General features: G+C 38.8%; 1 protein-coding gene across 1 annotated transcript; it reads right to left on the bottom strand.

The window, feature by feature from the left end:
• Positions 1-11,253: 11,253 nt before the first annotated feature.
• On the bottom strand, positions 11,254-12,204 carry LOC101351566 (olfactory receptor 5D18-like). Its single transcript, XM_004390959.1, has one exon. The coding sequence runs from the start codon at positions 12,202-12,204 to the stop codon at positions 11,254-11,256; it is 951 nt and encodes a 316-aa protein (XP_004391016.1).
• Positions 12,205-14,036: the final 1,832 nt, after the last annotated feature.

Here is a 14,036-nt window from a genome sequence, read left to right as displayed (position 1 = left end):
TATCCAATAAAGAATAATGCATTGCAGTGATACTTTTCAAGAGACTGAAACTCCTACAAGTTATTCTTAACCTGCATTCAGTCCTAGGGCCCAATCATTGCTTCCACTTGTAGCAGATGGAATGCACCGCCGTTAGTAGTTCTGCAGTATTCCAGGACAGCTGTTTCTGCTTCTTATCTGTTAGTGGTGCTTTTGTTATTCTGAAGAATACGTAGTAGTGGTAATTTTCCTGAAATTTAAATTCCTTTAGCTCTATTTATTTTGCCTCTAAGTACTGCTTTTGTAGTAATGAAAAATGCACGGTAGTGGTAATTTTCCTGAGATTAAAAAAAAAAAAAAAAAAAAAAAACCCTTGGTTTTATTTATTTAGGCTGTAAGGGCTGCTTTTGCCGTAAGGAAGAATGCATTGTACCATGTTTAAACACTTTTTTTTTTTTTTTCCTGCACCAACAAGGCTTTATTGGGAAAAGTAGCTCGCGAGCGGAGACAAAGAGGGACAATGCTACGCTAACCTTTGTCTCCCGGAATAAAGGATTGGCTAGGGTTTATAAAGTTTTTAGGCGGGAAAAGGCATCATCTTTATTCATGAAAGAGGCGGGGTTATGAAGATTAGGTGCGCGCGCAGGAGGCAGCCCAAGATGGAACCCGTAACAAAGGCTCCTGGGACCGGATGGCAAGACTTATTATGGGGTGCTACACCTGCGTAGTTCCCCGTGGTGCCCCCTGGATTCCTGTTGTGGTTCTGTCAGTCACCTTGTGGATATCTGCTCATGCTGCAGGGACCAGATCCGGCCAATTCTTCTGAGAAACATCGAGGAAGTACGTTGAGAACTGGGTGGGTTGTTCTTTCATTATTGCGTGTTCCAAGATAATGGGTTTTGTGTCGTTAGTTAAGCACACGTTTTTAGTTCAGGGTCCTTTGCCTAGGGGCTCAGTCCCTTTTTCCTTGCCTATCTCATTCCTCCCTGAGAGATTTCATACTCATGATTCTTTATGAGGGTGTAGGGGTGGAGGTTTTTCCGTAACTTCTTCAAGCTGACACTGGGTTGTTGGCCTGTGTTGGCCTGCCTAGCAGAGAAGAAATCTCTCCCTACTGTATCTAATGGTTGGGACAACCTGCGTAAGACAGTTAAGGAAGTAGTAAGAGGCTGTGAAATCTGTCAGAGAAACAATCCCCAATCTCACCCAGTTGTTCCCCCACTAGCTAACCCAGTTCAACCTGGGGGATGTACCTGGGGGAAGACTGGCAAGTTGACTTTACAGTATTACCGCCCAAACAAGGATTTAAATACCTTTTGGTTTTTTGTAGACACCTTTACTGGATGGGTAGAGGCCTTTCCCGCTAGAACAGAAAAGGCCACAGAAGTAGCGAAGGCCCTGTTAAAAAAAATAATCCACAGGTTTGGACTTCCTCAGTCCGTACAATCAGATAACAGCCCAGAATTCTTGGCTAAGATAACCCAAAACCATTCTAGTGCCCTGGGAATAAAGTACAAGTTATACACTGCCTGGCACCCCCAGTTGTCAGGAAAGGTAGAGAGAATGAACCAAACTTTAAAAAGAACACTCAAAAAGCTCTGTCAGGAGACCAAAGAGTCCTGGTTAAAAATGCTCCCAATCGCAATGTTGTAAGATCAGCCCCCAGGAGTAACCTAAAACTCAACCCTTACAAGATGCTGTGTGGGCGTCCCTTCCTGACTACAGATCTAATTATTGACCCGGAATTAAACCAATCACTAAAGTACTTAATTAACCTGGGGCAAGTCCAAAAAGCCATCAGAAAATATGGGAATAAAGTGTTACCTGCTCCCAACAAAGGGAGCTATCATGCCTGTGAACCACGAGATGTAGTGCTCTTAAAAAACTTGGAGAGACAGCACACCCAAGAGTCATCTCCAGAGGAAGTGAACCGGGCCCTTCCGGGTTGTCCTTACAACACCAACTGCAGTAAAGCTAACGGGAGTCACCCCCTGGATACATAACTCCCAAGTTAAACCTTATGTCCCACAGGATGCTTAGCCTGAAGAAGGCACACTTACTGGAAAACATCAATACACCTTCGAGCCCGTGGAAGACCTGAAGTTCCTGTTTAGAGGGAAAAAATATCAGAGGTAAGTAACGCCTGACCTTCCTACTCTAATAGGAACCCTGTTTGCTATTCTTCTCTTGTTAATATTGCTTGCCTTTTTGCCGTCAAGGAAATCTTCCCAAGAAGGACCATTTTTGCCAGTGCTGGGTATAAACTCTAACCAAAAATGGCCAGCCCCTTGCTTGTACTCCTCCTCCTTACTGCCCTTTTCGCTTTAATTGAGCAGAAGGCTCAGTGGGACCACAACTCTCTGATACAGCTGTTCCAGGCTTACAGCTTGGGAGCCAGCCTAACTAACTGCTGGGTCTGCTTCAAGGACCAAGAGACAGCAATAGCATCTGGCAACAGATTAGAGGCTTTTTACCTTCGCTAACTTGGTTTTTACCCCTGCTGGGACCCGCTGTTAGCCTTCTCCTCTTGCTTCTTTTTGGCCCATGCCATTTTTTAAACTACTCGCCTGATTCTTCTCATCTAGACTCCAACAGTTCCATTTAAAACTAATGGTAGTGCAGGGCTTTCAGCCCCTTCCTGATGTTTTAAATATTTTCATGAAAATAAAAAGACAGAGAAGGAGACTAGAACTAAATGTACGTGCAGTCATTGCCAGGTGCCTTCATATTTTACCTCATGTTTTGCAAATTTTCAAGAAATAAAAAATAAAATGATTTTATCATTGACTCCTAGGGGCAGGAATTATGTAGTCTAGAGACCACTGGGGCATAGCTGATTCCAGATAATGGGTATCAAAATCTGTAACTCATAGCAAAGATTCTGAATTAATCATTTAATTAGCATGCCTTTGTTAGTGAAAACACGTAGTATCAACAAAGAATTCAAAGGAGAAAATAATTGGATCTTGAAAAGGTTAAACATTGATAATTTCCTTCACCCTTACATCCTATTTTCCTCACTTATTAAATAAATATGTAGTTGTTATCTTATAAACATCTTTAAAAATTAAATATTTGTACATATATATGCATACATACATATATATTCATAAAAATGCTTATATTTTCTCCCAATTATTAATGATCAAATAATTATGAACTACTACTGTACTTACATAATTTACAGTTTGAAAATCAGTTATATTGAAAAGAGAAAAACATATCTTAGTTCATGGCAATAGAACTGATTATAACAGAAATTACTCAGTAGGCTTGCCAATGGGAATATTAACAGTGTGTTTCCGTGCTGGAATTTCTTATTTTTAAAACAATGAAGAGAAAATAGCAGCAGAAAATTTCCTCAGAAAAAAAGGGGTTCTGAGCAGTCATTTCCAATTCCAATGACTTTTAAAGTGTTAACTTTTCTGAGAATATCTATTGTCAAAAATTCACAGATGCTTGACTTAGATCAATCTTCAAGTTGTGTAGTCCAATCCAGTACCTGTGTCCTCTCAATAATGCCCTCACCCTATGACAATTTCTAAATATTCCAAAAACTCTACTAACTGCCTCCTGAGGAAGTATGGTTGGATTTTCTTGATTGTGTGTGTGCGTAGTAGTAGTAGTAGCAGTTTAGTTTTAGTCCATCTGTCTGCCTATGTATATCTACATCTATATCTATATCTGTATCTGTGATATAGATAGATATCATCTACTCATTTCATCATCTACTACATTTAAGAAGGAAAAACAATCTTATACTTATCAGAAATTATGAACCATAAAATATACAATATTAAGAAAGCATAGAAATAAAGTATACAGTAACAAAAAGCAATCTTTCCTCAGTAAGGAATAATATAAAATTACATACACATAATATAAAAGTACTGAACATTGGAAATCAGCCTGGAGTCACAGTAGAAATGATCCTGTCATCTTGAGCACATAGGAAAAACTGGCACAACGTTTAGCCTTTCCTTGTCTATCTATACACTCTTAATATGTACCTATACGCTGGCCTGTCTGAGCTTGAATGTGACGCTGAGAACAAAACATATTCTTCTCCATAAAATTACGCTTGTAAACAAATATTAGAAGCAGATGGAGTTTACATGCCTGACACCTCTAAGCCTTTTTGCTGTGTTGCTGGTAAGCTACTACTCCAGTGCTTATATATTTAGGATTTTTCACAAAGTTTGACTTCTGTCTTAGTCATCTAGTGCTGCTATAACAGAAATACCACAAGTGGATGGTTTTGACAAAGAGAAGTTTGTTCGCTCACAGTCCAGTAGGCTACAAGTCCAAATTCAGGGCGTCAGCTCTTGAGGAAGGTCCATGTCATCAATCTTCCTTTGGTCTGGGAGCTTCTCTGTGCAAGAATCTCAGGTCCAAAGGATGTGCTCTGCTCCCAGCACTGCTTTCTTGGTGGTCTGAGGTTCCTGTGTGTCTCTACTCGCTTTGCTCTTTTATATCTCAAAAGAGGTTGGATTAAGACACTAATCTTGTAAACCTTGTCAGTATAACCTCATCATAGTAATAGAATTTACAACACATAAGGAGATCACATATAACCTCATCATAGTGGTAGAGTTTACAGCACATAAGGAAATCACATCAGAGTACACGATCATACAATACTGGGAATCATGGCCCAGCCAAGCTGACAGATATTTTTTGGGGAAACAATTCAATCCATGACACTCCACCCTTTGGCCCCCAAAAATTCATGTCCTTGCAACATGCAAAATATACTCATCTCATCATATCATAGAAAAAGTCATAACTCTAAGCCCAAATCCCAAAAATTCCTCTTCATCTGTGAAATCTAGAATACAAGTTATCTGCTTCCAAAGGTACAATGGCAGAACAGGCACAAGCTAGACATTTCCATTACAAATGGGAGAAATTGCAGGGAAAGAAGGAATAACAGGCACCAAAAAAGTTAGCAGAACACATTACATTAGCCTTCAAGGCTTGAAAATAATCCTCAGTTTTCTGAGACCGTTTACACAATAGCCCTGCCCTCCAGACTCCAGGTATTGGCCACAGTCTCTGGATTCTGATGGAGGCCTCTCAGCCCTGGGCTTCAGCTCCGCCTTCCCGGCCCACTGGGATGGCAAATCTGCTCCCTTGGCTTTAGGCGCACCATTCTCCTAGTCCATCGGAGTGACAACTCCACCCTTAGAAATACCAGGGGCCATGGCTCCACTCTTTGAAACCCCAGAGGTCTTGGCCATACCTTTTGAGACTGAGGCAGCTTGGCTTCTTGTGTTCCTTGTCTCTTCAGCTTCTGCTTTCTGTGGCCTCTTGGCCCTTGGGCCTCAAGCCCGCATCTGTCCTGCTGGGGCAAGTGTTCCAAAGCTCTGTACCTCCACCGATTAAGTGCCTGGAGGCACCCCACTCCACCAGGAAGCCTCCTTCACACAGGCACTTAGCTCCCTTGCTCCATTGGTTAGCAAGCCTAGCTCCACCGATAAGTGCCCATAGGCACCCCACTTTGCCAGGAAGCCTCCTGCACACAGGCACTCAGCTCTCTTGCTCTGTGGGACAGCTCCAGCGCTGTCTGGGGCTGGTCTCCTTGTTCTGCTGCTGCTGGTTCTCTGCTGCTGCTGCTCCTCTATCCATTCAAAGTTGCAAAACCGCTTCCATATTTTAGGTATCTGTTAGAGCAGCACCCCACTCCTGGTAACAAATTCTGTCTTATATTTATTCCTGTTACATTCAAAGCCCTATTTGAATCTTCTCATCTGTTTGAGTTTATATCCCACTTCTTTCTGTATGAATGCTTCTTTTAATTTGTTCTATCAAATTAGACTGTTGACTGAACATGCAAATACTTGTGTTTGCTCAGGCCAGTGAAACAGAATCAAGAACCTAGATATAAATTCACCCACCTACACTCAGCTGATTTTTGACAAAGGACCGAAGTCCATTAAATGTGGAAAATACAGTCTTTTTATGAAATAGTGTAGGCAAAACTGGATGTCCGTCTGTAAAAACGTAAAACAGAACCCACATCTCACACCATACACAAAAACTAACTCAAAATGGATCAAAGACCTAAATATAAAACCTAAAATGATAAAGATTATGGAAGAAAAAACAAGGACAACACTAGAGGCCTTAATACATGACATAAATACAATACAAATCATAACTAGCAATGCACAAACACCAGAAGATAAACTAGATAACTGGGAGCGCCTACAAATTAAACACACTCATCAAAACACTTCACGAAAAGAGTAAAAAGAAAACCTGCAGACTGGGGAAAAAAAAAATTGGCTATGACAGACCCAACAAAAGTCTTCTCTATAATATATAAAATACTTCAACATCCCAGCAACAAAAAGACAAAAAAATGGGCAAACGATATAAACAGACACTTCACCAAAGAAAACATTCAGGTGCTAACAGATACATGAGGATATGCTTATAATCATTAGCCATTAGAGAAATGCAAATCAAAACTACAATGAGATACCATCTTACCCCTGACATTACTGGCACTAATAAAAAAACCAGAAAATAACAAATGTTGTAGAGGTTGTGGGGAGATTGGAACTCTTATGCACTGCTGGTGGGAATGTAAAATAGTACAACCACTATGGAAAAAGATATGGCGCCTCCTTAAAAAACTAGAAATATAAATACCATATAATCCAGAAATCCCACTCCTAGAAATATATCCTAGAGAAATAAGAGCTGTCACACAAAAATAGACCCATGTTCATTGCAGCATTATTCACAATAGCAAAAATATGGAAAAAACCAAAATAACTATTGTGATGGATTGAATTGTGTCCCCCCAAAATATGTGTCAACTTGGCTAGGCCATGATTCCCAGTATTGTGTGATTGTCCACTGTTTTGTCATCTGATACGATTTTCCTATGTGTTGTAAATACTACCTCTATGATGTTAAAGAGGTGGGATTAGTGGCAGTTATGTTAATGAGGGAGGACTCAATCTACAAGATTAGATTGTGTTTTAAGCCAATCTCTTTTGAGATATAAAAGAGAGAAGTGAGCAGAGAGATAGAGGGTGACCTCATACCACCAAGAAAGCAATGCTGAGAGCAGAGTGTGTCCTTTGGACCCAAGTTTCCTGTGCTGAGAAGCTCGTAGACTAGGGAACGATTGATTGCAAGGACCTTCCTCCAGAGCTGACAGAAAGATAAAGCCATCCCCTGGAGCTGGTGCCCTGAATTCAGTCTTCTAGCCTACTAGACTGTGAGAGAATACATCTCTGTTTTTTAAAACTATTCACTTGTGGTATTTCTGTTAGAGCAGCACTAGATAACTAAGATACCCATCAATAGATGAATGGATAAACAAATTATGGTATGTACACACAGTGGAATACCAGGCAATGATAAATGAAATATCTCACATTATGGATGAATCTAGAGGGCATTATGCTAAATAAAATAAGTCATTCACAAAAGGACAAATATTGTATGAGACCACATTATAAAAACTCAAGAAAAGGTTTATGCTCAGAAAAAAAAAAAAAAACAATCTCTGATGGTTACAAGGAAAGGAAGGATGGGGTGGGTAAATCACTAACTAAATAAAAGACAGGTTAACTTTGGTGAAGGGAAAGACAACACACAGTATAGGGGAATTCAGCACAATTTGTCCAAGGCAGTCATAGAAGCTTCTTGGACACATCGAAACACCTGGAAGGACTGAGTTACTTGGGCTGAGGACAGGGGACCATGGTTTCAGGGGACATCTAAGTCAATTGGCATAACACAGTTCACAAAGAAAATGTCCTACATCCTACTTTGGTGAGTAGCATCTAGGGTCTTAAAAGCTTGTAAGCGGCCATCTAAGATATATCTATTGGTCCCATCACATTCAGAGAAAAAGAGAATGAAGAAAAATAAAGACACAAGGAAAATATTAGTCCAAAGGACTAATGGACCACATGAACCACAGCCTCCACCAGCCTGAGCCCTGAAGAACTAGATGGTGCCTGGCTACCACCACTGACCGCTCTGACAGTGATCACAATAGAGGGTCCCAAAGAGAGCAGGAGAAAAATGTGGAACAAAATTCTAATTTGCAAAAAAGACCAGACTTACTGGTCTGACAGAGAGTGGAGGAACTCCTGAGACTGTGGCGTGCAGACACTCTGCTAACTTAGAACTGAAGCCACTCCAGAGGTGAACCTTTCAGCCAAAGATTATTGTTATTGTTGTTAGGTGCTGTTCAGTTGGTTCCAACTCATAGTGACCCTATGTACAACAGAACAGGGTCCTGTGCCATCCTTAAAATTATTGTTATGCTTGAGCCCATAGTTGTAGCCAAAGATTAAAACCCATTACCATTGAGTTCATTAAGACTCATAGCGACCCTATAGGACAGAGTAGAACTGCCCCGTAGGGTTTCCAAGGAGCAGCTGGTGGATTAGAACTGCTGACCTTTTGATTAGCAGCCGAACACGTAACCACTAAGCACACAATATCATTGGTGGGGAATATGCTTCTTAGTTCAATCAAGTACACAAGACCAAAGAGCTGCACCTGTCCAAAGTGAAGACAAGAAGGCAGAAAGGCACATGAAAACTGGACAAGTGGATATGGAGAACCCAGGGTGGAAGAGGAATGGGGGAGCCTGCTGACACATTGTGGGGATTGCAACCAATGTCACAAAACAATTTGTGTATAAATTTTTAATGAAAAATTAATTTGTGCTGTAAACTTTCACCTAAAACACGATAAAATTTGAAAAGAGTCTGCTCAATGAATGTAACTGATAGAATCAAAAAGGCATTTGATAAAGATATGCAATTTTAATACCAAACAATATATATATTTATACATATATATATTTTAGAAATCATGAAAAATAGAATATTGCAGGCTATCCTTATTTTTGTCAATCATTGCACTAACTTTTAGCTAGCACAGTTGAGTAGTAGGTAGCTATATACAAGCATAAACGAATAAATAAGCAGATAATTAAAGTAAATAGAAACACAAACATTACACATGATGTTGATGATAGTTATTTTGTTGCTTGTGGTAATTTTTGTAATGTTGAAAGTAGTGAATTGGACATGGAATAATTTATTGGCAATTTGATTCTTTCACTTAACCACTAGCTTCTAAATTATTCACACAAAAAAGGAAATAATTGCTTTAAAAGTCTGCAATTCATAGAAGGAACTTTTTTTTTTTAAGTGGTATTTACTGTTCTTGAGAAAGGGCATAGCCAACAGTCTATAGAAACTAGCATGGTAGACTAGCATAATGATGGTATATTTATTTTTGAAAAGTCACATCGTTATTTATCATGTCCCTGAGTGATGCAGACAGTTTGGACTCAACTAGTAAACATAAGGTTGGTGGTTCGCACCCACACAGAGGAGCTGCTGAAGAAAAGCCTAGTGGTCTGCTTCTATAAAGGTTACCGTCAAGAAAACCCTGTGGAGAAGTTCTCCTCTGTAAAATACAGCTTTGCTGTGAGTCAGAATTGACTTGACAGTAATAGGTTCAGGTTTTTATTGTCGTTGTTGTTGTTATTTATTAACTCAGGTGATCTTGGTGAATTTTAAATTATTCTGAGCCGTGATTTCCTCATCAGTAAAATGAGATAACTAATAATATAAAATTTAAATGGGGTAGAATGGAAGTAAATTTTTTTTTATGCTGAGTGCAAAAGATATAAGAAATAGGCTGACACCTAGTAGATATTCATCTTCATTATTTTTTAGAATTATGGGTAAACTATGTGATATCCAAAACCTGATATGGATTTTGAAAATCAAACTCAATCTTGACAGCCATGGACATTGGGCACATTGTGGGAATTGAATGTAGAAAACATCTACTCCCTAAACCTGCACAGCAGAAATACCAGTGGGCTTCTTAGGGGATACTTTTAGTCTCAGGTGCATAAATAATTTTCTCATTGTCCTCTATGCTTTTCCACAACTTTTATAGCTGACCCTAGTTATTATTACAGGCTTGTGCCTGTAGGAAACGTGTTTTCCAAGGATGAATTTCTCAGCAATTCTTCTACTACTATACTACACCAGGCCTTAGCATTACTCAGCTAGATTATGGCCACATGTTCAAGCCAAACACCTCATCTTTAAAGTATTCTGTGCAACTGGCAGAGTAATTTTCCATGATCTTTTTATACTGACAGTTAATAACTTTTAAGTATCTTTATGTTTTTATTATTGAAAGCATGAAATCTACATTTTTCTGCAGACCCTCCTAAACTGTCCCAGGTCTGTGTATTCGGCCTCATTGTGACTAACTCATTGTTGCCTAACCAAAACCAAACTGGTTGCTGCCAAGTTGATTCTGACTCATAGCGACCCTATATGACAGAGTAGAGCTGCCCCATAGGGTTTCCAAGGAGTGACTGGTGGATTCCAACTGCCAACATTTTGATTAGCAGCCAAACGCCCAACCACTGTCTAGTCATGGTTAAATTACCCAGCTTCCTTAAACAGCACGTGGTCATTTGATATAGTTTATTTTTCCATTTGTTCTCTATGTTGTAATACTTTATTTTTCCATCAGCTATTATAAACATTACAGTTGTTGCTTTGTCTACATATAAACATTAATGTTTAAACATCACAATTATCATATGTTGTATTCTGTAATTTTCAAATATGCTTGTTCTTGTCTGCTTCTTCAGGGATGTCATTTGAAAGAAAGGCAGAACTATGAAAAACAACTTGAGTTCTCACTCAGCCTAACTAAGTGTGTGCTTGCAAGATTATTAAAACTTAATATATCATCATCCTCATTATCTAAAATAAAAGTTATTAAGAGGAATCAGAAAATTTTATCTATATGATTATCTGAGTCAGAAGAGCTGATTTTGAGGATCAAAGTATGGGTCCAAAAAGTTCTGATCTAGATTTTCAGCTCTTTTTAATAAGTCTGACTTTTTAAGCATGACTCTAACCATAGGAGGAGTAGTGAGTCCATAAATACAGACCTCTTGCCCAACTACTGTAGTGTCCAATGGGGAGATTGTAAAATATACTTCTTTTGACACTACTGGAAAATAAGACAATCAGAATGCATTATTTCAGTATTAACACAGAGAAACTTGTAAGGCATGCTGAGGATTGTAAACCATGGAATATGTAATATTAAATTGATTTAGAGTATAATTATATATTTATTTAAAACACAGTTGAACTAGCATCAACTATACATATGAAAGTTTTCGAATAGTTAAGACATAAGTGTATATATATATATGAATTATATATATGTTAATTTTATATATATGAATTATATTGAGTGAGAAAGGAATTTGGTGATGATTAACTTCCTGACTGTCTCCTTCACATCTTTGTTCCTAAGACTATAGATTAAAGGGTTCAGCATGGGGATCATAACTGTGAGAAACACAGTGGCCACTTTGACCAGGAGCCAGAAACTTTTGGAATTGGGCACACAGTACAGCCGAAGGATGGTCCCATGGAAGATGGTGATGGCAGTCAGGTGGGAGGCACAGGTGGAGGAGGCTTTACGGAGTCCACCAGAAGAAGGCATCTTGATGATAATAACAACAATGAAAATGTAAGAAGTGAGGATACTCAGGAGGCTACTAGTCTCATTGAATGTAGAAATGATTAAACATGTCATCTGGCTGAAGTAAGGGTCAGAGCAAGAGAGAGATAGGATGGCAGAATACTCACAGCCAAAATGATTTATGATGTTTGAGCCACAGAAGGATAATTCCACAAGAGAATATGTGAGTGTCAGGGAACAGATCGCACCCCATGTGTACGTCCCAGCTACCAGGAGGGCACAGAGCTTAGGAGACATAGCGGTTGTGTAGAGCAAGGGATTACAAACAGCCACAAATCGGTCATAGGCCATCACCACTAACCTGAACATTTCTGTAATCACATACGCACAAACAAAGAAAAATTGTACCATGCATTCTTTAAGAGAGATGCTTCTGATTTCAACAACCAAGATTTCTAGCAGTTTGGGTGTAAATACACTGGAATAACAAATATCCAAAAAGGATAAGTGGCTGAGGAAAAAGTACATAGGTGTGTGGAGTTTGGGACTGATCCTTATGACCACAGTTATGCCCAGGTTCCCCAGCGGAGTGACTGTGTAGATGGTCAAGAATGCCAGAAAGAGGGGTACCTGGAGGTGTGGGTATTCTGAGAAGCCCAAAAGGATGAATGTGGTCACAGAGCTCTGGTTTCCCCCATCCAGTGCCATAGCTCTTGTGGAAACAAACAGACAAATAAAACCCAGAAACTTGATTCTGAGTGGCAAACTGGAGAAATCAGGCATAGGAATAACTCTGAAGAGGATAGATGTAAACCAGTGAAGACAAAGATGATCTTTTCTGGTCCACTTTGGATTTTTATTTGCCCACCAATTGATTTTAGTATTAGTATAGGCAATCAGCTTTATCTTTCAAAATTTTAGTGTCTTTGTCTGGAAAACAGGCAAAATAGTACTTGTTACTATAATCATTTGATCTAAATGAGCTATATGTGTATATAATGCTTAGAACATTGCATATCCCATAGTAAAATAAAATTATATGAGAAAAAAATTAAAAGCAAAAAGAAATCAGGAAAACCATTTAGCAGCCCACAGTAGTCATATGATCATAGCAAAGGCGGCCGTGTGAAGATTAAACAGTTTTAATAGGAAAAGATAATCATGTAATAAGTAATAACTTTTGTAAGTGAAAAATATCTTTCTAGACATCCACAATTCTGTACTGATATACTAAACTATTGACTTCGGTAGGTACATCCAATTATCGAGTCATAAAACGTCTACTTCAAAGACTCTTTCTTTAAGTGGTCTGGTCAAAACAATCCACTGTTAACTGTGTTCAGTCCATTTTATCCCCACCATAGGAGCTAAGAATGCTCCTGATTTAAAGCTAAGTGTCTCCTGAGGAAGTGTTTTGGAGATAGTCTTAAAACTTACTTTGAATGTCTTCCTTTGGTTATGTAGTCTGTTTGTAGTGCATATCAAATTTAAGAAGAAAAAAAACCACTTTTTTATTTATCATCCATTATTAAGCACAACAAATGTACAATACAGAAAAAGAAAAAGAAATTTATCACCATCAATTGTCAGTGACAACCCAAAAAAATCCTTTTCTGATGTGTCAAAAGAAGTGAAAGTGTAGGCCAGATTAAGAAATGCAAACTTCTTTGTTTCAGAAGGAAAAGTAGGCTAAACATTGGAAATTTTACATGACTAAACCAAAAACTGAAGATTTAATCTAGAAATGGACTTGGAGACACAGAAGATAAGATGCTACCACTTTGAACCCATCTGGGAGCTTGCACGAGTTTTTACTCTTCCTTGTAACAATCAACAGTCTGCCATCTAATTTACGGACACTAATCCCAGGAACAAAGTATCAGCTATAGAATTGTACTTTCTATTCCATACCTACTCAATCTCTATGCTGAGCAAATAATCCAAGAAACTGGACTATATGAAAAACAACGAGGCATTAAAATTGGCAGAAGACTCATTAACAACTTGCATTATGCAGATGACACAACCTTGCTTGCTGAAAGTGAAGAGGATTTGAAACACTTTCTGATGAAGATCAAAGACCACAGACTTCAGTACAGATTGCACCTCAAAATAAAACAAAAATCCTCACAACTCTACCAATAAGCAAAATCATAGTAAATGGACAAAAGACTGAAGTTGTCAAGGATTTCATTTTACTTGGATCCAAAATCTGCACCCATGGAAGCGGCAGTTAAGAAATAAAAAGACTCATTGCATTGGGCAAATCTGCTGCAAAAGACTTCTTTAAACTGTTAAAAAGCAAAGATGTCACCTGGAAGACTAAGGTGGGCCTGACCCAAGCAGTGGTGTTTTCAGTCGCCGCATACACGTGTGAAAGCTGGACGATGAATACAGAAGGTGGAAAAAGAATTGCGGTGTTGGCAAAAATATTGAATATACTATGGACTGCCAAAAGCACGAACAAATCTGTCTTGGAAGAAGTACAACCAGAATGCTCCTAAGAAGCAAGGATAGCAAGACAGCATCTCACATACTGT

This window comes from Trichechus manatus, unplaced genomic scaffold (assembly GCF_000243295.1).
Source record: "Trichechus manatus latirostris isolate Lorelei unplaced genomic scaffold, TriManLat1.0 scaffold00362, whole genome shotgun sequence".
NCBI lineage: Eukaryota > Metazoa > Chordata > Mammalia > Sirenia > Trichechidae > Trichechus > Trichechus manatus.
Note: the sequence above shows the minus strand (reverse complement) of the source record. Positions and strands in the feature narration are given on the sequence as shown.

Coding starts and splice junctions, on each gene's coding strand:
- LOC101351566 (XM_004390959.1), bottom strand. CDS start 12,204: ATGGCACTGGATGGGGGAAACCAGAGCTCTGTGACCACATTCATCCTT.